This window comes from Psittacula echo (genome assembly GCF_963264785.1).
Source record: "Psittacula echo genome assembly, chromosome: 14".
NCBI classification, from domain to species: domain Eukaryota; kingdom Metazoa; phylum Chordata; class Aves; order Psittaciformes; family Psittacidae; genus Psittacula; species Psittacula echo.
Window position 1 is genome coordinate 9,252,551 of NC_137750.1, and position 21,564 is coordinate 9,274,114.

The following is a 21,564-nucleotide window of genomic DNA, read 5'->3' on the forward strand; positions in this document are numbered from 1 at the left end:
CCCCAGGGCTGATCCTGGGCCATCTGATTGCCCACAAACATCCTGCTGTTCGGGCATGAGGCAACCTTTGTTTGTGGCCGGGAGCAGCTGTGTGCCAGCCTGGCCAGTCCCTGACCTTGCTCATGTGGCTCTGAAGGTTCTGCCAGCAGCCCCTGGGACAGTGGCTGCCTGTGTGGGACAGCAGGGGCAGGGCTGGCTGATGGCAGGTGCCTTCTCCTCACCACGAGCCAGACTGGGCTTGTGTGGTTTGATGCTGCTCTTGCTCCTGTGCCCTGACACTGTGCAAGGAGCCAAGGGATGCTCCTGGTGATGCCCTGCTCAGCAGACGTGTTCAGGAAGAGACAAGGGAGGACTTTTAGTCACTTGTTTGTCTACACCAGCCAGTAAATCCCCTCCTGTTGTGGTGTATGGAGTTGACAAGTGTTGAATGCTTGAGGTTTGTGATTTCCTTGCAGTTGCTGTATGAATGGGAACTGACAGGACCTAAAACACTCCCTGTGTGTGTTTTGGTTGGTTTGTTTGGTGGGATTCTGTAGGATGCAGAGCCGTCCGTTGCTCGGTGTGCTCTGCTTCACAGAGTTGGGGTTCAGGGTGGTCCAGATCCCTCACACATCATCCCATGTTCCTCTCTCTCTGCAGCTGGCAGCCCATCATGAAGTTCATCAATGACCAGTATGAGAAGTACCTGCAGGAGGAAATCAACATTAACCGGAAGAAGCGGATCCCCGACACGCGGGTGCACTGCTGTATATACTTCATCCCAGCCACTGGCCACTCGTAAGTACCCTGCCCGCCTCGCTCAGGTCCTCAGGCCTTCCCTCTCCTGCATTCAGTCTTGGGCAGCTCAGCCATCAGGGTCATCCTCGGGGTGTTTCCTGGGCACTTGAGGAGCTTGAGGACAGCGTGAAGGTGTCGTTCCTAAGGCTGGAGCCCTCACAATAACAGAGCAGAGCTGCTGTACCCAGAGGAATGTGGCGTTTCCTCTTCCAAGGGGCTATTGAAGCCTTCCTGAGTTAGCTGCTTGCTTTGCTTTGGTCACCTTGTTTGTTTGACAGAGGATGGACACCAGTCACCAAGCTCTCAAACTGGACAGAAAGGCTGCCTTCGCAAACAGGACATTAATTATTTTTGCTGTGCCCCTGCCTTTGTAAGGGGAGAAGCTGCTTTTCCTCTCACTACCGAGGGAGCAAACACCCTCACCCTTTAAAGGGTATTTTGTAGGTTGTTTGACTAGTCTGCAAGTGGGATGGAGTTTGTTCAGTGCAGAGCTTGCCTGGCTCTGGCACTTCTCAAGTGACAGCATCAAAGGCCCAGATCTTGCTCTATTTTTTTCCTTCTAGGCACATAGCCCGCAGTGAAAATCTGGGGCGCTCGAAGTGTCACAACATAAAACGAGACCCAAGTTTCTTTTTGATCTGTGTCAGTTCCTTCCACTTCTGGCTCTGTCTGCGTGGGGAGATTTTTGGGTCCGTTTTTAAAACTAACCTTAAGCTGCCGGCACTGTATTAATGTCAGCCATTTCCTCTTCCCCATGTAGAGATTTATTCCAATAGAAAAGACTTTGTTTTGCTTCTGTCAGTGGGTAGACCAAAAATGCATTCTTCCCTGGGATAAAATGACTGCATGGGCCAGTTATGCTCTTCTTGTGTAACTGGCTGTCGATTGGGAGCAAAAGGGGCTGACGAAACCTTTATGGTTTAATACAAGAAAGCAGAAAACGTTTCAAAGGGAGATGACATTTTTAAGCCAGTCTGACATGTTGGTCCCACTTATGTCAGCCCTGATCTGCACACCCTGCAGGTCAGAGTACTGCAGCATTAGGTTTTTCTCATTGCTTCGGATGTTTAACTTTTCCAAGCGCATCTGATGCTTAGGCCCTGCAGATTTGGAGCCCCATCCCCTTGTCCCCTGCTGGAGCCTCTCCAGCCGCGCTCTGGTTTCTCTCACCCGCCGGCTAACAGCAGTTGTGGGGATATTCAGCTGCTTTGTTTCTTTCTCTCCCAGGAACATGTGTTTCCAATATCCGAGCAAGCCCGGCGGTTGGAGGCTGCTGTTGCTGAGCCCTGTGCTGATCCTCCCCCTCTGTAGCCTGATAGCCCGGCTGGGGCCGGCACACACTCCCCAGCCGTGGCTCAGGGGCTGAGGTTTCCTGTCCCGGTGTCAGAGCTGGCCTCTGGCTCACATGTGCCCTCGTGATGGAGATAAGCTGAGGAATGAGTGAAAGGGGACAAAACCCCACCGGGACGGGGAAGTCAGTGTGAAAGTTTGCTTCTCTGTGAGCTTGAGTAGGCACTGGGTTTCCTTTCTGCTCTCTTGTGAAGCCCAGGTTACGTTTCTCATCCTCTCAGTGTTGCCTGTGGTCCATGGACATGAATGGAAGGTCTGGCCACTTCTGCTGGGTGGAGCTGCTGTGGCAGTGCTGGTAGCAGAGGATCATGCTCATTTTGGAGGACAAGGATTTGGGGACCCATGTCTTGGGGTTCTAGCATGAGGTTGAGTGTGAGTTTGGGCCCCTGATGGGGCAGGTGGTCCATGGTCCCTTGTAGATGGGTATGGGAAGGGCATTGAGGTCCTTGCTGCAGTGCCTCTGGCTTCTCCAGGAGGCAATAGGGAGCAGTGCTGGCAAGGGCAGTGGCTTGTAGTGCTTCAAGGACCTGCACTAGAAACATCCTCACCCACCATGTCCACGTGGCACCATCTGTGTGTGCCTCATGCTGCTAGCCATTCCAGGGTGCTTGGTGCCATCCATCCTGGGATAGGACAAGCCACAGAGCTTGTTTGCATTGCCTTTGAGGAGCTGCTGCCTTCACCATGTCATGCAGCCGAAGCAGTGGTGACTCGTGTCCATTTGTCTCTCTGTACTCACATGGATGGGCACGGCACTGGACTCAGCATCCCTTCCCTTGCACATAGCCCCAGCTGCTGCAGCATCCCAGCCTGCCAGTCACCTGTTTCTTAAATGAAAAGGAGATAGGATAAAAAGAAAGCAAAGTTACCCAAGTGCACAGAGTCAGAGACTGGAGCGGAGGGTTGCTCGGCTCTGGTTCAGTCTGGCCCTCCCGTCTGGGCAGCTCAAGGGTTAATCAGCGGAGAAGCTTCTGCTGCTGTCTCCCTTTGCAAGGAGTTCAGGACAGGCTTTGCAACCCATCTAGTTTGCACACACCCTCTCCTTCTTGTAACACTCCCCTAAAGCCATGTTTGCAAAGGCTGAGTAAGGTGCTGGCAGCGGCTTCTGGCTGCAGCCCTGCAAGCCTGGCTCTGTGCCACCCAATAAATAGCTTGGCTCTGACCCCTGTGAAGCTCAGCTCTGAAGCAGGACTCTGAAACACTGTCCTGGTCCCTGCAGCCCCTTTTCTGCCTGTACCAGAGCTGTTGGCTGTGGGACAGCCGCACACCCCTGCTCACTGCCCCTCTTGGTGCCCACCACGTCCCTTGAGCAGACTGATGGGTCCTGGTGATAGTGCTGGATGGCTGCTGGGTGCTCCCTGGTGTTTGCTTAATGCACGGTTCACATTCTTGCTGCTTGTTTGATCTGGGGCACAACCAAAAGGAAATAACTCTGCAGCTCACTGTGAATTTTGATTCCTATAATGGCATTTCAAGGGAACCAGCAGGAATGAGCCTCTGATTAGACTCTGTCCATGCGTGGTGGGTGCTGTCAATGCAGAAATAACGTGCCCAGCCATAACGTGTACCCAACTGCACTGCTTTTCCCAGCCCCGTAGCAAGAGGGGATGAGAGAGTAACCAGGACTGACTAGAGTGGTCTGGAGTCTGTCCTGCAGCTCCTCTCCAGCCCATCCACTGCCCTTAGAGCTCCTTCACTTGCTTCCACCAAAGCCAAAAGCATGGATGTGTCTAGTTGCAGTTTAATATCAAGGACCATCTGCGGAAGGGGAAAGAAAACAGACGCTTTTCCTCCTTGAGCTGTACCTTCTCCTTTGTGGTCTGCTTGGAGCAGACTGCGTGCACCTGAAATGAAATAACTGGCTTTCTCTTGCTGTCTCGCATGCCTGTATATGTAAGGGTTTCACTGCTAATCCTCACCAGGTGCTGGCAAGTGGTTCTTGTCACAGCATGGTGATGGTGGTTAAACACCAAAACTGGTCCCTGCAGATCCCAAGCTGCCCACTGTGACCTTGTCCGTGTCTGCCTGGTTAGTGCAAATCAAACTGCACTCGTGATCACCTTAAGCCATTTATTCTCCTTTGGTGTCTTCACATGAAAGTGATGTCTAGTGACAGGTCTTGTTCTTAGTGAAAAGAATCACTTCCTTTTAAATACTTAGGGTCTTTTGGGGTTTCCCAGCAGGAATTGATGAAGTATGTAGAAACTTGCAAAATTCCCTTAAAACATACAGTTTGCTCTTCTGGGGAGCCCCTTGGTTCCCTTCCAGTTCTCCAGGCTGATGCAGTGAGGTGCCCATGGGAGGTGACCTCCATGGACAAGGCACTTGGCTGTTGGAGCAGCAAGTCTTGGCCAAAGTGCCTTGGGCTCTTCTGGCTTTGGCTGCAGGCCGGTGTGGGACATGGTCACTGTGCCTGAGTGGATGCTGCTGGACATGGGCAGGGTGTGGGCTGGTTCTGGCTCTGCTTCCTGCTCTCAGGCTCACTGCTTGCATCCTCCAGGTATCAATGAGTGTTATGGGTCACTTGAGCTGAAACTCGAATGTCTGAGTGACTGCTAATTCATCTGCATTGGCTACATGTGCATCCTGGTCTTCACTCTAAAAGAGGAGCTGATGAAAGAGGCAGGAACACAGTCTCAGTAGGGAAGAGGCTTTTAGAGGGGAAAAACTGTTTGAAAAATAGCAAAGAGAGGAGGGGAAAGAAGTCTGCTGGGAAAGGAGCATAACTGCATTACTTCCTTGGAGGTCTGGGAAATACATTATGCAGAGCTCCAAACAATGTTTGCCAGCAGCAAGTCTGCTTAGATGTGTCCGTGGGGGTTTCCCTGTGTTATTTTCTATTCTTTTTTATTTAAATAGCCAAACTCTTTCTTTCCTGGGGCCCAGGGTGATCTGTGGCTCCTCAGTGTGTGTGTATTAGGAACTCGTTTATCCACATGCTAACAATGTGAGCCAGGCTAATGATGTGCTCTGGGCTATGTTTGCTGTTAGCATGTGGAGGGAAGGTCTACCTGGCAGGTCCAGCCCAATCCCTGGGTTTTGACCAGGGAAGGGCTCAGCTGGGTCACCAGCACTGGCTCTGCCAGAGCAGCCTTGAGCTGCTCCTTTGGGATCAGTCAGAGCTGAGTGGGTCTCTCTGGGGCTGGACACCCCTCCCTAGGCATGGATGGCCTCATGGAATGTGGGCACTGCCTGGTGACTGCAGAAGAGCAGGGTCAGCTCCTTCTCCTGTGCTCTTGTGTGACTCTTGCTGGGTTTGCAGGAGCTGTGATGCGTTTGGGGGGGGTCTCTGAGCCTTTTGTGAGGCCTGAGAAGACCACAGTGGGGTTTGGCTTGAGCATGTTGGCAGTAGGTGCTTTCTTGGCTATGCTCTGCTCTGCTTTGTGTTCCCCCCTGCAGGGCTCCTGTTGGGTCCCTGCTTGCACCAGGGCATTTTAAGTCACCATCCCATTTGTTTTGGTTTCTTCCTTGTTGCCATGGACCTCTGGCTTGTGGCACAGGGTTGGTCTGAAGCCTACAGCTCCTCCGAAAGGTGACTTCACCACTCTCTACCCCAGTCCTACCAAAGATGAGTTGGGTTGTGTCCTGCTGGCACACGCCATCACTGGAGGTCATGGAGATGTATGAGTGGCAGAGGTTTCCCTTTGTTTCTGGGGCTTTGGTGTTGACCTTCCTGTGCTTTCACTGAGATTTTATTTCAAACAGGCTCCTTAATGCATGAGCACCCTGGAGGTGTTCCTGTGCCCTGGCCTCCTCTGGAACCTCCAGGTTTCCTTTTCTCAAGGCAACATCTGCTCAGCTGTCACCCATCACTTCCAGAGGCATCGAGGGGACCTGCAGCAAGTGGAGGTGTCCCCAGGAGGGCTTTCCTGAAGCTGCTTTGGGACCCCTCAGCAGTAAAAACACCTTCAGGGAGGACTGAGGAGGGAGGGTCATGGCCAGGCACCCACTGCTGTCTGCAGCCCCTGGACCCGAGCAGCATGGCACCAGAGGCTGTGTCTGTGCTGACAGTAGGAGCATTTAGCAGGGAGGGATTCCCAAAAGGCTGCGCTTTGGGGTTTTGCAAGTCTGCAGCTTTCCTCCACTGAGACTTTTGTTGTAGAGATTTTGTGATGTTTTTGCCCTCTGGAGCAAGCAGCATCTCTTCTGTGCTCTGTGAGCCCCGGAGAATTAGCAGAGCCTTTTTTAATCCCACGTGAGATGCAGTCCTGGCTCGTGCACAGCAGCAGGCTGGTGCTCAGCACAGGAGGGAGTGTGAGCAGGAATAGCCCCTGGATGATGGTTGACAGCTTGGCTAGGGCTGGAGGAGGTTTCACACTGTGGTTTCTCCCCAGCTTGATTCGTACATCATGGGCACAGCATCACCCATGTTCTCAGCTCGGCTTCGCCCAGGACACGTGTAGCTTTGGGCAAGTTCCTGCAGTCCTCAGTGGTGGAGCATCCGTGCAGAGATCAAAGCTCTCTCCAACTTCATGGGGCTTTGTGAGGGTTTGCAGGCAATAGTGGGGGCTTTGAAAGGGAAACGTTTCAAGTGTTTGTCTGCAAACCAGACCCGCTTTTAAGAAGATGTCTTTATTTGTCCTATCCCAAAGGAAGCGATCCCTCCTCTGTGCCTAGCCTTTGAATGTCTCCTCTCTGCAGGGGACTGCAGCAGCCCCCACCTCACTACCAGTGCACAGATCCCCTTTTTGCTGCTGTATTTTTCAGGCTCCGACCGCTTGACATCGAGTTCATGAAGCGCCTGAGCAAAGTGGTCAACATCGTCCCCGTGATCGCCAAAGCCGACACGTTAACGCTGGAGGAGAGGGACTACTTCAAACAAAGGGTAAGGAGCTGGCGGCTCTTCTCCGGGCTCCCATCTCTTGTTCCCCATCCCCTCCTGCCCCTTTCCCCCTCCCAGATCCCTCATCCTCTCCCGTCAGGGCTGGGAAGGCGAGTGCCTGGCCCCGAGCCCAGCACATTCCTCCGGCTGCAGCTCTGAGCGATCCCACGTGGCCGGAGGAAAGGCCTGCGGTCCAAGCAGTTCCTTGTGTTTCTCTTGGATCTTTGTCAGTGCAGGATAAGTTTCGAGCTCTAAGTCTCTGGGCCTGTTTCTCCTGCCTCCTTTGTTATTGGTGTTGTTTTCAGGCTGGTTTCTATTATTTTGGGAGGTAGATGGTGATGGTGCTGCACATAGAAGCTGGAAAACCCTCCCTGTACAGCATCACGCACTGATACAGGAACCAGGCAAAAAAGATGTGTGAGTTTGCTGAGCTCAGCTGGGCAAGATTTATGGAGAAAGCAAGGAATGAAATTCCCTTGATTGCCTTGATCAGGAGCTGGTGGTGGGAAGCTGAGGAAGAGCTGTCTGAATCCACAGCAAGGCATGGGCTGCTGCGAGGTGGAGATGGCCCACTTTGGGGCTCAGAAGGGGCTATAAATCCCTTTGTGTAGCTGATGGATGTGGCTGCAGGCATGATGGTCTCAGCATCCCTGCAAACATCAGCAAGCCACCAAGCTCGTTGGTCTGTGAGTCTGAATTGCAGGGGAGTGACGCAAAGGGAAAAGGGGTCTTGCCAAAAAGGCAGGTGTAGGGACCACCTCCACTGGTTATGGAAAAGATGGTGCATTAGCTACGGGTAGTTCAATATCTCTGTACAGAACAGGGTGAGCCACCCCTTCCCAAACCCGTGTTCCCAGTTCTTAATGAACAGGATCAGGCACTGAAATACCTGGTCTGATTTTGGGGGCTGAATCCAAACTCTGCAGGCAGTTCTCTTAGCAGTGAGCTAGAGGATGCCTGGCAATGGAGCCAAGAAGTAATCCAGGCTGGGTTTGTCTGCATGGGGATCTTCCAGGAGCTGGTGCAGGAGGATGGAGTGTCCATGATGCCACATCTGCTCTCTGCAGTGGCTTTTGCAGACTGCTGGCTCCATGGGCAGGTATCCATGCATCTGTGGGTGGGTGGCTGGCTCTGGGACTACAAAGTCAGTCTGGGACCTCAAATGTCACCTGGGCACGCTCAGCTGCTGATACCATCCTTGTGTAATGACAGACCATGGGGACAGCTCCTGGCTGTCCCGCTCTGCACTGGCTCTGCTCAGGATGAACTCACCCTATCTCACATCCTGATTGTAACCAGACCCCTAAAATCCTCCCAGCTGGAGAGAGAACACATAGCCACGGGGAGTGTTTGCTGTGCCCCTTCTGCGAGGGGCTCACCCTCCATATGCTTATGGCTCCAGATCTGGTAGTGCCAACAAGAGAGGAGATAATGAGCCCAGGTTACAGGCTGGGACCTTTCCCCTTTGCTCTAGTGCTCCTGGGTGTGTGCTTCAAAAGCAGAGCCCTGTGTGCACTCGGGGGTGTAGATGGTTTGGAGAAGAATGGGGTTTTGGGTTTGGATCAGGGTGGGCAGGTGATGGTGAAGCCCCAACCTGGCTGCAGGGTACCTAGGTTGATGCCAACATTGCACTGAGTTAGTGGAATGGGCTCTGATGCCCTTTGGAGTTGCTTTGTTGGATTGTTCCTCTAAAAACCGTGTATGGGTTAGGCTTGGGGGTGGGAGGCTGCTGGGGGTTTCTCTGGGCTGGATCTGTGCCTTTCCAAGCCTACAACCTAGGGCTGACATGGAGTTTATTGCCACAGGAAGCACACAGGCTGGGCTGGGGTTTGCAGCTTTGTAGAAGGCTGATCCTCTGAGCTCCCCATGAGCTGAGCCTGCACCCATTTCAGGAATCCCATTTGAGCATATCTTTGCCTTGCACAGAGGCAATATCTTTAGAGGCCACTCTCCCAAGCTGTCTGTGTCCCTGTCCTTTCAGATCAAACCCAGCTGTGACTCCTTTTCCAAGGAGTGTAAGCAAACACCAGAAAGCAACTTCTTAGCGTTGGGTTACATGCCTGGCAGCGATGTTCCCCATTGTTTGGTGCAGCTTGTGTTGTCTTATTCAATCCCAAAGCAACACCCAACTCATGTAACTTCATCTCACTCTCAGCCTGAGCCATGTCTTGACACCGGGTTCTTGCAGGGATTCCAGGGCAAGGATTTGGTAGGTGTGCAATTAAACACAGCAAATTAACCACAGGTCTGTCCCCACGGTGGGCAGTGTTTAGGATGGAGAGGGAAGATGCTGCTGCTGGGCATTGCTGTGGGCATTGCTCACAACAGCCTTTTGGGTCAACTGGGAGCAGCTGCTGCGGTGGAAATGCAGTTCCTCTGCCTGTGCCTCCTCATGTTCCTCTGCTCTTCCCCCTTAGATAATGGCTGATCTTCTCGCCAATGGGATCGATGTGTATCCTCAGAAGGAGTTTGATGAAGACTCTGAAGATCGACTAGTGAATGAGAAATTCAGGGTTAGTGCCTGTGGTTGTGGCTTGGATGTGTTTGGATGGGGCCTGCAGCTCTGGGGGCTGAAGATGTCCTTGAGGGGGTTCTCTTGCAAGGGGTCTCTGTTTTCTTTCCAAAGACCCTGTCCACAGGGTCTGCCTGGGACCTAGGATCCTACCGGAGCTCAGAGCAGAGACAGGGGAAGGTGTCCTCTCCTATCCATGCAGCTGCTCCTTCCCCTGCTCCTTTCCTCAAAGGTGCCCTCAGCAACCAGCAAGCAGAGAGGTCTTACAGCCCCTTGCCTGCCCCAGGCATGGGGAGTGCTGGTGTCTGCCATGAGGGCTGCTCTGCTGCCGTGGCTGTCATTTCCTTGCTACAGGAAGTAACAACTTTTTGGCTCAAGAACGTAGACGGGGCAAATTCAACGAAGAAAAAAAAGTCCCCTTGAGGGCTCTTGAGGTACAAAGTCACCACCTTGGATCAGCAAGTGGTGAGGGAAGCATCATGATACCTTTGCCCTGGCTGCATGCTGGTGCCTGCAAAAGAGGTGCTGGGCTACACTGGTTTGGGGCTGGGTTTAGACTAGTTATAGATGGGCGTGTGGGAGAGATGCTCTTGCCCAGGTCCTGGGCTGCCTGCGGTCCCTGGCAGGCAGCACTGCTCAGGAGTATCACAGGCAGACCAGCTCATCCCATGGCACTCTCCTGAAGCAGCTTGATGTAAGACTTTGCTCACCAGCTTGGTCTCCTGTCACTTTTCAGGAGGAAAATGTAAGTTTGTTTTTCTCTTTCCTCAGGAAATGATCCCATTTGCAGTGGTGGGCAGTGACCAGGAATACCAGGTTAATGGAAGGAGAATCCTTGGAAGGAAGACCAAGTGGGGCACCATTGAAGGTATCTTGTCCTTGTTTCCCTACCTCCTGAGCCCATCTCTGCCCTGACAGAAGGTGAGAAGGTCCAAAACCAGTCTAGAAATTGAGGTGTATATAGTGCTTCCCTGCCCCTCCAAAGAAAATTACTTCCCTGGTGTTTGAGGGCTGGAAATACCTTGGCAGGTGCTCCTGTACTGAGTTCTTGGGCCTTTGTGCATCTTGGGAGCTGCTGAATACCAGAGAGGATGCTTTGGGGTGTCTTGTTGCCTTGCTTCTGCTTGTCACACAGTTAAATGCCTGATGGCTGGATGCACAAGTGACATCTCTCTGTCTCAAGCCCAGATTAGAGCCTTTCCCTGACATCTTTACCCTCCACCATGCATTTGGTTGATGCCTTTTGTGGGATCTCTTCCCTCTTCCATTTTTATCCCATTGGCATCTTTGGGTTTTCTCCCCCATTTTAAATCATGGTTTAAAGGCTACAGGTGGAAGCTCCTGGCTCCATCGACATATTTCCCTGTCCTGGGTTCAGGCAGCACATCTCCAGTGCCACCCTTCTTACCTTCTGCCCCTTCATTTCATAGGATTCTCGTTTATGAGTCTTTTTAATAGGAATCCTGGGTTGAGGAATGGCTTAACAAAGATGCCAGGAAAATCAGTGTATTTTAAAGCTCTGCTGCCCTCTTGTGCTCGGTCCCTGGAAGCGCTGAGTTTAAGGGAACTCGCCTTCCATGTGTGGCATCTGCCTTCAGCCTTCAGCACAGAGAGACCCCAGGATCCAGCCATGACCAAGGGCAGCCTTTGCAGAACAGTGTTATTTGTTGGTTTGCCATTCCTCCGTGATGTGCAAGCCTCTTTGGGTAAATAAAGAACTGAGAAAAGGGAATTTATCCTCTGGATTTAAACTTCAATTTGTCAGACAAATTGTGATGGAGCAGCACCCCTTGATTTTTCCTTCTTGCAAACACTCTTCCTTGCTCCAGGCCCTGTTCAGACAGAGATAGCCTTGTCAGTAAGAGGCCGTGTCCTTCCACAGCACCCCAGCCTGGGCAGCAGTCCCCACAATGCCTGAGATGCTGCAGGATGCTCATGGCAAAGCTACAGATGAAACACTACTGTGTTTCATGCCTGTGAAGCTTCCGCTGTCCCTTTCCCTGCCTTGTCTGGGGCCCACTTAAGCTTGTGTTGGTCCAAAGAGAGGTTTGTGCTGGGGGATGCTGCTGGGAACTCCCTTGTTTGGTGGAACAAGGTTGCAAGAGACTGTGAATGCTCAGTCAGACCGTGCCAGCCACTTGGTCCTGCTGAGCTGGGGCAGGTACCTGGGCACCACCCCTACAGCAGCAGAGGGGACTCTTGAGTCCTGAGCCCTGTAGCCCCTGGGGTAAGAGGAGAGATTTAGGTTAGGTATAAGGAAGAAGCTCTTCCCTGTGAGGGTGCTGAGGCGCTGGCACAGGGTGCCCAGAGAAGCTGTGGCTGCCCCATCCCTGGCAGTGTTCAAGGCCAGGTTGGACACAGGGGCTTGGAGCAACCTGGTCTGGTGGAAGGTGTCCCTGCCTGTGGCAGGGGTTGGAGCTGGATGAGCTTTAAGGTCCTTTCCAACCCAAACCAGTCTGGGATTCTATGATTCTATGAAGTCCTCCTTACCCCATGTGGTTGCCACACTCATGCCATGGGTGCATGTTGATGGGTTTCTCTCTTTCTCTACCAGTGGAGAACACGACACACTGTGAGTTCGCCTACCTGCGGGATCTCCTTATCAGGTTGGTAGGACTGTCCATGTCCCTGTAGCCTTTGGTCACCAGGTGGCATCCAACGAAAGGGGACAGCCCAGCCCAGCTTGAAGCAGCAGCTGCTTCTCAGTTCCTCCATTATCCCTCCATCCTTCCATCCCCTCCCAGCCTGCTGCAGCCCCTCTGGGAGGGGTGGCCCCACTCAACGGGATGTGGTTTCAGGGACTTTTCTTGGCTGTGGTGCTGAGCAGGATTGAGAGCGGGGTCAGGGCAAACTCCAAGATTGCTGCTGGCAGTGTGGCTCCAGCTCACCTGCAAGCAGCTGGAAAGCCTTTTGGCCTTCATGAACCCTCACCAGCCCCAGGTCCTACCTCCAGTCCGAAGACTGCATCCCATGATCGTGCCATTGTGGAGTCTGGGCGACTGCTGGTCCCTCTTAACAGAAGCATCCCTGCTGCCAAGGAATGGGAGGCTGAGCCCCCTTGCCTTGCTGGAAGGGGCATTGGGCTTTTCCCAAATTTGGCTGCAAGATAAAGCCTCCACACACGAGCTGTTGCTGGCAGATAGTGGTGTGGGGCTACAAAACCTGATCCCAGGGACTTGTAGGAATGGGATCTTCCTGGATGGGTGTTATTCAGCCAGGGTGCTTGCTTATGCAAGCACAGGCTGTTGGTAGCAGTGAAGGCTTCTGGTCTTGGCTGCCTATAACTGCCTTTGTTTCCCTCCTGTGCCCTGAAGATTGTGTTAACCAGTAAAGCAGGAGGGAAGATTCGGGCTGGATGGGGTGTTTGAAAGCAGAGGTCGGGGGTGTGAGGTTTGGGGTAGCAGAGGCTGGGCTGGCCGAACCTGCACCCAGTGCGATGTGATGGCTCCCATCTCCCTTTCCCACAGGACACACATGCAGAACATCAAGGATATTACCAGCAACATCCACTTCGAAGCCTACAGGGTCAAGAGGCTGAACGAGGGCCAGAGCTCCCTCTCCAACGGCGTGACCGACAAAGAGCTGGTGGCTAACGAAATGTAACCTCTTGCTCCGTAGCCAGGACCTTGCTCGCTCACGCTCGCTCTTTCTCCCCTCTTCTCCCTTTATTTTTATATAAACCCCCTGCCACTGTCCCTCTCCCCCTCTCCCCAGCCCCTGCCAATGTTAACTGACCAAATAACTAGACGCTGTCTCTGTCGTGCGGGGCTCATCCCCCTCGCTTCGTGGCATGAGTTTTCTTCTCAGCCCCTGGTCCAGCATCCCTGGGCTGGGGACCGGGTCCCTGCAGAGGTCGAGCTCTTGCTTGGTCCCCAGTGCTGGCCCAACAGCTGAGCTTGGGGGAGCAGATCCATGGGGTTGGGGTGCCCCGGAGCCCTGCCTGCCCCTCCATGCAGAGGCTCTTCTCCGTCCATTGAAGGCAAGGGCTTCTCCAGGTGAATGTTGCCTTCGGAAGCAAGGTACGGTGGTATGAAGAGAGCAAGACGGTGCCATCCTTGTCTGCTGTTGCCTCCTGCAAGCCCTCTGCAGCCCTTTGGGACCCGCCAGCGCCCAACCCAACCCCTCTACCCTGCCTATATGCAATAAACTGGGAGTGCTTAGGTGTCACCTCGCCTGTCACCGACCCCCAGCCCCGCAGAGCGACCTGCTTTGGGAGAAGTGCCTTTTCAGACTGTTACCTTGCAATAGGGGGGGAGAGGGGAGGGAGGGTTTGCCTTGTCTGTCCTTGCAGCCTGCAGAAGGCCTGTGGCACTCAGTAGTGACTCCTCTTCCCTCTCCCTTGGCCCACAGATGTGGCTGATGTCCTGGCAACACTTGTGTATTTATTTGTCATTCGGTTGGGTGGGTTTTCCCACCGCAGGCTCAGAGTATGCTTGTCCTAAGGGGGCTGAGAGCGGAAGGTATCTGCAGCGTGGCGGTGGGAGGTGCAGGGTTGTCCTGTCTGACCCTTGTGATTCTTTGGGTTTTCCCTATGTCAGAGTATTGGGTATGTTTTAATTCAGTTCTTGTTATGGGGGATCCCCTGTGTGATGTGTGTACGTGTCACACGCTCCTCTCTTCTGCTAGCCCTTGTGTAAGGGGCTAAGCCCTTGTGCATGTGCGGACCGAGACCTGCAGCGGTGGGGTGGGCTGGGGCAGTGTTTGTGGGTGCTGCACCCCATGGTCCCTCCTCTGCCCCCCCACACCACCTCTTTCAATGAGTCTCCAGTAAATAAGACCCTGCAGGGTGGTTGGTTAAATAACACCATGGCACAGGTGTCTCCACCCCAGCTCACCCTTTCTGTTCTCTGCTCCATCAGTCTCTGTATCTCCTCTAAGGGATAAAACTTCCCGCAAATCACTCTTCTGGGGGGGCAGATACTAAATTGGCAGCTGTCCCATCCTCTAGCACTGGAAGGTGCTGTGGAACCCACCTGATAGTCTCCATGGGGGTCAGATCCACCTTCAGGTGACCAGAAGGAGGGAGGAGGTTGCTTTCATCTTGGTGGGGATGCCCAGATGGTGTTGCTCAGTGAAGGGTTTGCAGGGGCTCCCCATGCATGTTCCCTCCCAGCAGCCAAAGCAGGGGTGCATCGCAAGGAGAATCTACTCCCTCTTAATTCATGTTTGCCCCACAACAGCGAAACAGCTGTTGGGGAGGAACAACTCCACTTGCTGACTTGCTATATTTTAGCAAAAAACGAACCAAGAAGTGTATTAACTGAAGAAAAAGTGTATGTATTTCAAGTGTTAAAAATGGGGAGAAGTCTCTCGTGTGAGGCACTTCTGCAAATGTCATCTTCAACTTCGGTTTTCCCTCTGGTTGATGCCTCAACCTGGGCCAAGCAAAGACACGCCGCTTTCTCCTTTGTAACCCGAGTATTTTGGGGGGAAGTCAAGAAAGAAAATGAAAATAATACAATAAAATCCCCTTCATCCAGATCTATTAAAATGGCCTTTGGGGGGTTATAAGCATTATGACAAATTTAGTCCATTTTTGTATAAATAATAGTGTTTAATATGTATTTCCCAAAATAAATGTTTTGAATGCAAATAGGAGGAGGTTTGTTTGGAAATGTCTGTTCCCAACCACGGTGTGGTCTCTGCTGTGTGAACAGCGTGGGGCTGGGGGTGGTGGGAGAGTCCAGCTCCAGAGCTGCTGTGCTCTGCCTTCCTTGGGGTGAGGGTTTATTTCTCCTTGACTCATCCTACCTCTGATACCTGCCTCAGGTACCCTGCAGAATGCTGGAGCTGAGCACCCTGGGGACCAGCGTGGCTTCGGTGTCCTTGCACATCCCAAGGGAGGCAGGACAGTCCCCTCCCTTTGCTCTCATGGTGAAGCTGTTCGACTGCAGTTGCTGGTATTTTCATTCAGAAGTGGGTTGCACCTGGTCTGGGGGAAGCAGCAGTTTGCCTTTCACACCAATGTGGCTTTGGCTTTGCAGGGAAATGGTCTTCAACACCTTTCATGACTGCAGGGTTGGCCTTTGGATGCGCTTGGGAGTTGGCTTCACTTTGAGGACTCGTCTTCCTAAAACCACCTTTATCCCTGGTGTCACAGAGAAGACCCTGTTCAGTCTGGCGTTTTAACCTGTATCTTACACATCTGTTGTATCCCCCTGGTCAAGTCAGTAGAACTCAACTCAAAAGCCATCTGGACAACCAGCTCTAGGTGACCCTGTCCTTGAGCAAGGGGTTGGATCGGATGACCCTTTCCTGTGGTTCTGGAACCGTATGAAAACAAACCCAGCAGGACACAAGTCAGGCTGAGCTGGGTTCCTATGGCTGTGTAGAGCACAGGACAGGCTTAATGTACATTTTTCTTCTGCTTTTCTGCTGGCACCTGGGTTTCAGAGCATTGAATCAGCTCATCTTGTATGGCATCCAGTGAGGTGTGCAGTAAGGTCTGCTGACAGGCCCCCCTTTGCCCCAGTGCTAAACCCACCCCTAGCAATACCCTTGTTTTGGTGTGTGCTGTACTATTGTAACTGGAGCAAGACCCAGGGCAAAAGCTCTTGGGGGAGGGGGAATCAACATGTAGCAGTTACAAGCAGGGACCATGGGGTTTGCCTCTGGACACTCTGCAGCATCTTTTCCGATGGTGATTTCCTTGCACTGGTGGCTGGGTTTTTTGCTCCTTTCCTCAGCTCTAGCATTTGACTGTGTCCATGGAGGGAGATGGGGCAGAGGATGTTCTGGGCCAGGTGACAGCCTGAGAAACGGCTGGAGCAAGGGGAAGGCAGAATTCCCAAGCTCAGCAATAAGAGCAGCTTTTGTTCAACCCCAAGGAAGAGCTTGGAGGGTCGGAGATCCATGCCTGGGAATGGTGCAGGGAATGGCTTCCAGATGTTATGAAGCTCTGAAGAGGTGGGGTTGGGGAAGGGAGAGCAGCAACACCAGATGGAGCAGGGGTTTGGTGCTATGGGGAAAAGCCCAGCTGCAGGAATACTTTGCCATTGCAAATTGCGCTCCCCTTCCCCAGAGCCTCAGCTGTGGGGCAGGAGTGACTCTGGAGGGGGGCAGATGAGGAGGGTTTGGCAGAGCAGGAGGCAAGCGATGGGCTGCTCCCCCTGCCAGCACCCTCCTGAGCTGTCTGGAAGGGAAATTTGCCTAACGATGCTGTAGCTGACAGAAAGGGCCTTGCACTAATGGCTTATTGAGTGGCCTCACTTTAACAAATGAGGGAAATGAAGATGAGTGAGAGTTTAATTACCGAGCAGAGGAGAACAGAGCAGGGCTTTCCGCAGTGACAGCACTGGCTCCTCTTCGCTGGGCTGCGGGAGGGAGATGAGGACCCCCCAGCACAGCCAGGCTCTTGGGGTACCTGGCAGCACTGGGGGACGTGGCTGCTTGGCCAGGGTGGGCTGGAGGTGGGTCCCAGTCCCACCTGAGCAGCCGAACGCAGCGAGCATCGCCATGCAAAGAGGATGACTATAAATAATAAGAATAAAAGGGAGTATAAATAATTAAAGCAGCTCATAGTGAGTAGTTCCTGAAATGTCTGCCTGATTTAAAAACTAATTACTTGGAGGGTAATCACCACCAGAAGCGCATCTATTTACCCACAATGCTGCTCTACCCTCCTATTCCTTTCACTCGCCCTCTCCTGATTGCTATCCCAGGCATCGGAGCTCAGACTTATCACTCGTCCATAGCACACAATAAACTCTGTTGTACTTGTCCATCTCGCTGATTAATAACATCATTGGAGACCTGTTCAGGGAGAAATAAATCCTCTCTGGGTAGGAGGCCAGGTGCTGGCTGTGGCTGTGTGCTACCTTGGAGCTGGGAGCTTGCTGTGCCCAAAGGGATGCTCCTGCTCCAGGGATGGTCCCTTTGGGTCCCCAAAAAACGGCACCTCCAACTGGCTGTGAGCACGGGGTACCCCCAGGGGATGTGTTATCACCTGCTCAGGATGAGCTGCTGGTGAGACTTCTCTGGATCCTCGCTCTTACAAACAGCCCACAGTGCACATCAAACCCTGATTTGGGCAGTGTGGGACCTGTCCTCGTGGGAGATGTCTCCTTTTGATGTGCAAGCCAGGCTGGGGCATAGGCAGAGCTGCTGATCTCAAGCTTTAATTACTGTGAAGCTGCTGCACTGCAGTTGAAAGCCTGAGGTTTTTATTTGATCATCTTCTCCATGGCTGCAGCAGAAAGGAGGAGTTGTCCCCTCCACCTTCACCCCTGTGCCACCTCCTCACGCCACCTCCATCACACGGGTGCTGGCCCCAGCCTGGCTGCTCCTTCTCAAAACCACAACAGAAATGTCTCTTCCATGCCCACAGCAAGTTGAAGTTTGTAACGCTTTGCTATAGTTTGTATTTGTTTGAGCTGGATCTGGTCCTATACAAATGAATAAGTGATTCCCAGCAGCAGCCTGCTGTAGGAGCGGTACTGCACTGCCTTGCTTCATTTAGGGAAAAAAGAATAATTTATTCCTAACTTATGGGATTCAGGAGACTTCCCCCTGCAGCCCACAATATTTTCTCATTAACATTACCCAGCTAAGCTAAAAACTACAATTTCATAAGTCATTCTTCCTTCAAAGGCACATTACAGCTTCCCAGGGACTCCGAAAGTTTACTGAGGCTTAAGGACATACCTCATAGCATGCAGTAGTATATCAAAGTCCCTCTTCTTATTACTATTGAAACCATCTCTTTGGTAAGTTTTCCTCCTCTGAGCTATTCCCATGCCTGGGAATAACCCTGCCAGGATGCATCACATGCACAGCCCTGCCCAGGCTCTGGTGGTGATGGGCTTGAGCATCCTGACCAAGTGCTTACAAAGAGCAGCACAACACAACACCTGGGTCATTACAACCAGCCCTGCACTAATGAACCAAAGTGCCAAGCCAGAGCCTCTTAGTGGGGTTCCCAGCACCAAAATTGGTTGTAGATGTGTGTGTGCAATGCAATGGGGGTTGAGGTGAGTGATACTGGCCAAAGAAGGCTAGCATTAAGTCATCCTTTATCTAGAAGGTAAAAAGAAGGAAATATTTAGCTAGAAACCAGAAGAAAAGTGATTGCTGAGTTTGCAGCTTTGCCCTCTGTACCCCGCGGGGCTCAGCTGGGCTGTGGGACAGTGCAACATCCTTCTGGGGGGGGTTCACAGTGTTAGAGCAGGCAGCAGGGATCACCGATCCACCATCGCTCAGAGTGAGAGCAACAAGGCCTGACTTCAGGAGTCAGGCCATAGGAAGATTGATACCTTTTGTCACTTATCCTCCCCTCTGATGCTTCTCTGTAAATGACATGAGCCAAAACACTTCTTTCTTGTACTTTCTTTAGTGCTGGGGACTACCCACAGTGAGAGTGTGGGATGGAGGGGCTGGGATCCAGGGAGATGGATGACTGTGTGTGAGCTTCTTGTCACAAAGACTCATCAAGACTCAGGGCTCAGCAGCTGTTTTCGTCCATGCACCATTTTTAAAGGTGGTTTCTTGGCTTTTTTATCTATTTATTGTAAATCAGAGCTGAAAGCAAAGTTTACCGACCCCAGTCATCAAAAATAACAATAAAAACCATTTAAAAACCATGTCCTGAGCTAGCTTTGCAGATGACAAGGACAGGGAAGCAGAAAGAGCCTCAGTCCCCTTGCGAACGTCCTCACCACCTTATGCTGCATTAGCCCAAGGCTTAAACTGTGGAGGAGCAGAGGCACGCTTGGTGAGCAGCCAGCAGCATCCCCCTTCTCTGCCCTTCTCCTCCTCTGCCACCAGCCTCAGAAGGAAGTCAAGATTAACATCATACTCCTAAAGCAAAATTACACATTGGAGACCCCGCGGCCCTCCCGGGAGGAGCAGGGCATTCCTCTCTAAATATCTGTCTCAATATGTTTAATTTGCAGATGAAATTAAGCCCGGGAAGAAAGGGAAGGCTGCCTTTTCATGTGTGGGCTGTCCAGCTTTGCCTTGAATATCAAAGTGAGATGAGTTACAAAGCACTGACTCGCTGGGATTATCTAAGGAACCTTGTAGGTCCCAAGCGACGGCGGGTCCGGGATCAAAAGGTGTGCTACTTATGCACAAAGCCAGCGCTGTCCTTAGATCGGCCCCAAAGAGCCAAATCTGGGGTCAGTTTACAGAGTTCAGGGATTTCCAAGGAAACAAGGAGGTAGGTGAGGAACCAGGAGAGGCTGGGCTTTCACGTGGCCTTTGGATTAAATATTAACCTGCTGCAGTGGGTTATGAGGATAAATATTGTCATTAATCATGTATGTGCTCATTATTCTGGTGAGAATAGACTGTTCAAGCTTCATCTGCAGGAGCGTTTTGACTCCAACCTCCTATTTTCTGCTCGTAGCTTTCTGTAAACCATCATCTTTTCCGGTTTTCTCTCTTTGGAGACCTTTTTCCCACAAACAGCTTTATTGGTTTCAGCATTTTATCGGTTAAGCTTTGAAAGCATCAGGTGAAAAGACTTAGCATGGGATAACCAGGCAGGAGAAAATGCACCTCCAATGTGGCTAAAACAAGGCAGGTGGAGCAGGGTGATGGTTCTGGGATGGCCCGTGGGGTTCAGAGCCTGATCTGATCAGCTCTTGCCGAAGGGTTCTGCTGCTGTGTGCTGCACCAAGCTCCACAGACATTCAATGTGGTGAGAGCAGAGCCCCAGAGCACCCGGGGCATTCTGAATGGGATGTTGTTGCAAAGTGTTTATTAGCCAGGCAGAACTGCATCTCCACTTGATCTGCACAGCTGAGAAACGGCACAGGAGAGTGCAATGGGCCTGCATCCTAATTGCAGCTTGTTGATATTTTTCATGTTAGAAATCCTTGGCTCAAAAAGGCCTTTTTCATCATTCGTTTCATGAAAAATTGGAATTTTTCCTTCTTTTCTGATTTTATTGAACTTTCAATCCCTGTCACTTTCTTCAGCTTCCCTTCCCTTCTGGTTTGAGCTGCTCCTTTCAATTATTTGGTGCTTTCCTTTTTATTCCAGTAATTTTTTTTAAAGACTTGAATAGAAGGAAGAGGGAAGATGGATTAAAATTCATACCAGGACAGGAAGTGGGTGCATGGCCGAGAGTCTAAACCCCTCTCATTAGCAATATTTAATAAGGAACAGAATTATTGAGCAAGCTGAGATGTCTGCAAATGACTTCTGAAACTCCAAAGTGGAAGGGAGCTTATCTAGGAGAAAGCTGATGAATGAAGAGGAAAAGCATTTGGAAGGAGGTTGAAGGAGCTTCTCTAATGACCATCTGTCCTGCTATAGAGATTAATGGATGTTGAGTAAAGCTGCGTCTGAGGGCCTCATCTCTGAGTAAAGGTAAGACCATGGATGGCACTTTAGAGGTGCCTTCTGCACCCAGATAGACACCCCTATCCCACTGGCACTCACTGTGTCCCTCTGCTCCTTCCCCAGGGATGGCTGCAATGGCTTGTCTCTATCAGCATGTGCAGAAGGAAGCACTGAACCCATTCTCAGCCCTATGGGAGAAGAGAGATGGAGTAGACGCTTCGCGTGTCCCTTCCTCAGTGTTTGTGCAGTCTGGTGGGGAGGAGGAAGGGGCAGCCTGGAGGCTGTGCCAGCAGCCCTGGCTGGGGCACTCCCCACTTTAGGTTAGCAGGCTCTGGTCTTGCCACTCAACCCTGCCTCACTGGTACCTTTGCTGTTTAGCAGAGCACACCACACTGTCAGTGCTTTGTGCTACAGGAGGAAGCTGGTTTGAACAGGTTGATTTGCTTCTGTCAGCCAGGCCAGTGTGCTAGATCATACCTGTCAGCTTGGGAGTACGAGCAGTGTGGGCTTTTGTAGCACAGTGAGGTGAGTGATGCATAAAGCACGTGGGGCTGTGCGAGGTTTGCTGGAGAGACAGAGCCCCAGACCTGTACCTGTGCTGTGATGAGGGGGCTCCTGTGCTTGCAGGGCCACTGTGATGCTCTGTGCTCCTGCTGCTGGGATGGGCAGCTTGGCTGGGCCCTGAGGTACCTCTGCGTGCTGCTGCATGTGCTGATGCCTGCCCGCGTCTGATTGTCACAGAATGCTCATTCTTGCTGTGCTGGTTATAGCTTGGCAGAGACTGGATTAATTGGTGGGTTTCATTCCTACCAAACCA

The 21,564-nt window shown here is 52.0% G+C and overlaps 1 protein-coding gene across 3 annotated transcripts in view; it reads left to right on the forward strand.

The window, feature by feature from the left end:
• SEPTIN9 (septin 9) overlaps positions 1–14,989 on the forward strand; it is a gene marked incomplete at its 5' end in the record, with an annotated part of 133,312 nt that extends 118,323 nt beyond the window's left edge. For all 3 annotated transcript variants that reach the window (XM_080629684.1, XM_080629685.1, XM_080629686.1), the window contains 6 exons: positions 640–777; positions 6,835–6,952; positions 9,367–9,462; positions 10,233–10,329; positions 12,016–12,067; positions 12,929–14,989. In XM_080629684.1, the coding sequence (XP_080485810.1) occupies positions 640–777; positions 6,835–6,952; positions 9,367–9,462; positions 10,233–10,329; positions 12,016–12,067; positions 12,929–13,064 (637 nt within the window). In that variant the 3' untranslated portion in view covers positions 13,065–14,989. The remainder of the gene's footprint in view (positions 1–639; positions 778–6,834; positions 6,953–9,366; positions 9,463–10,232; positions 10,330–12,015; positions 12,068–12,928) is intronic.
• Positions 14,990–21,564: the final 6,575 nt, after the last annotated feature.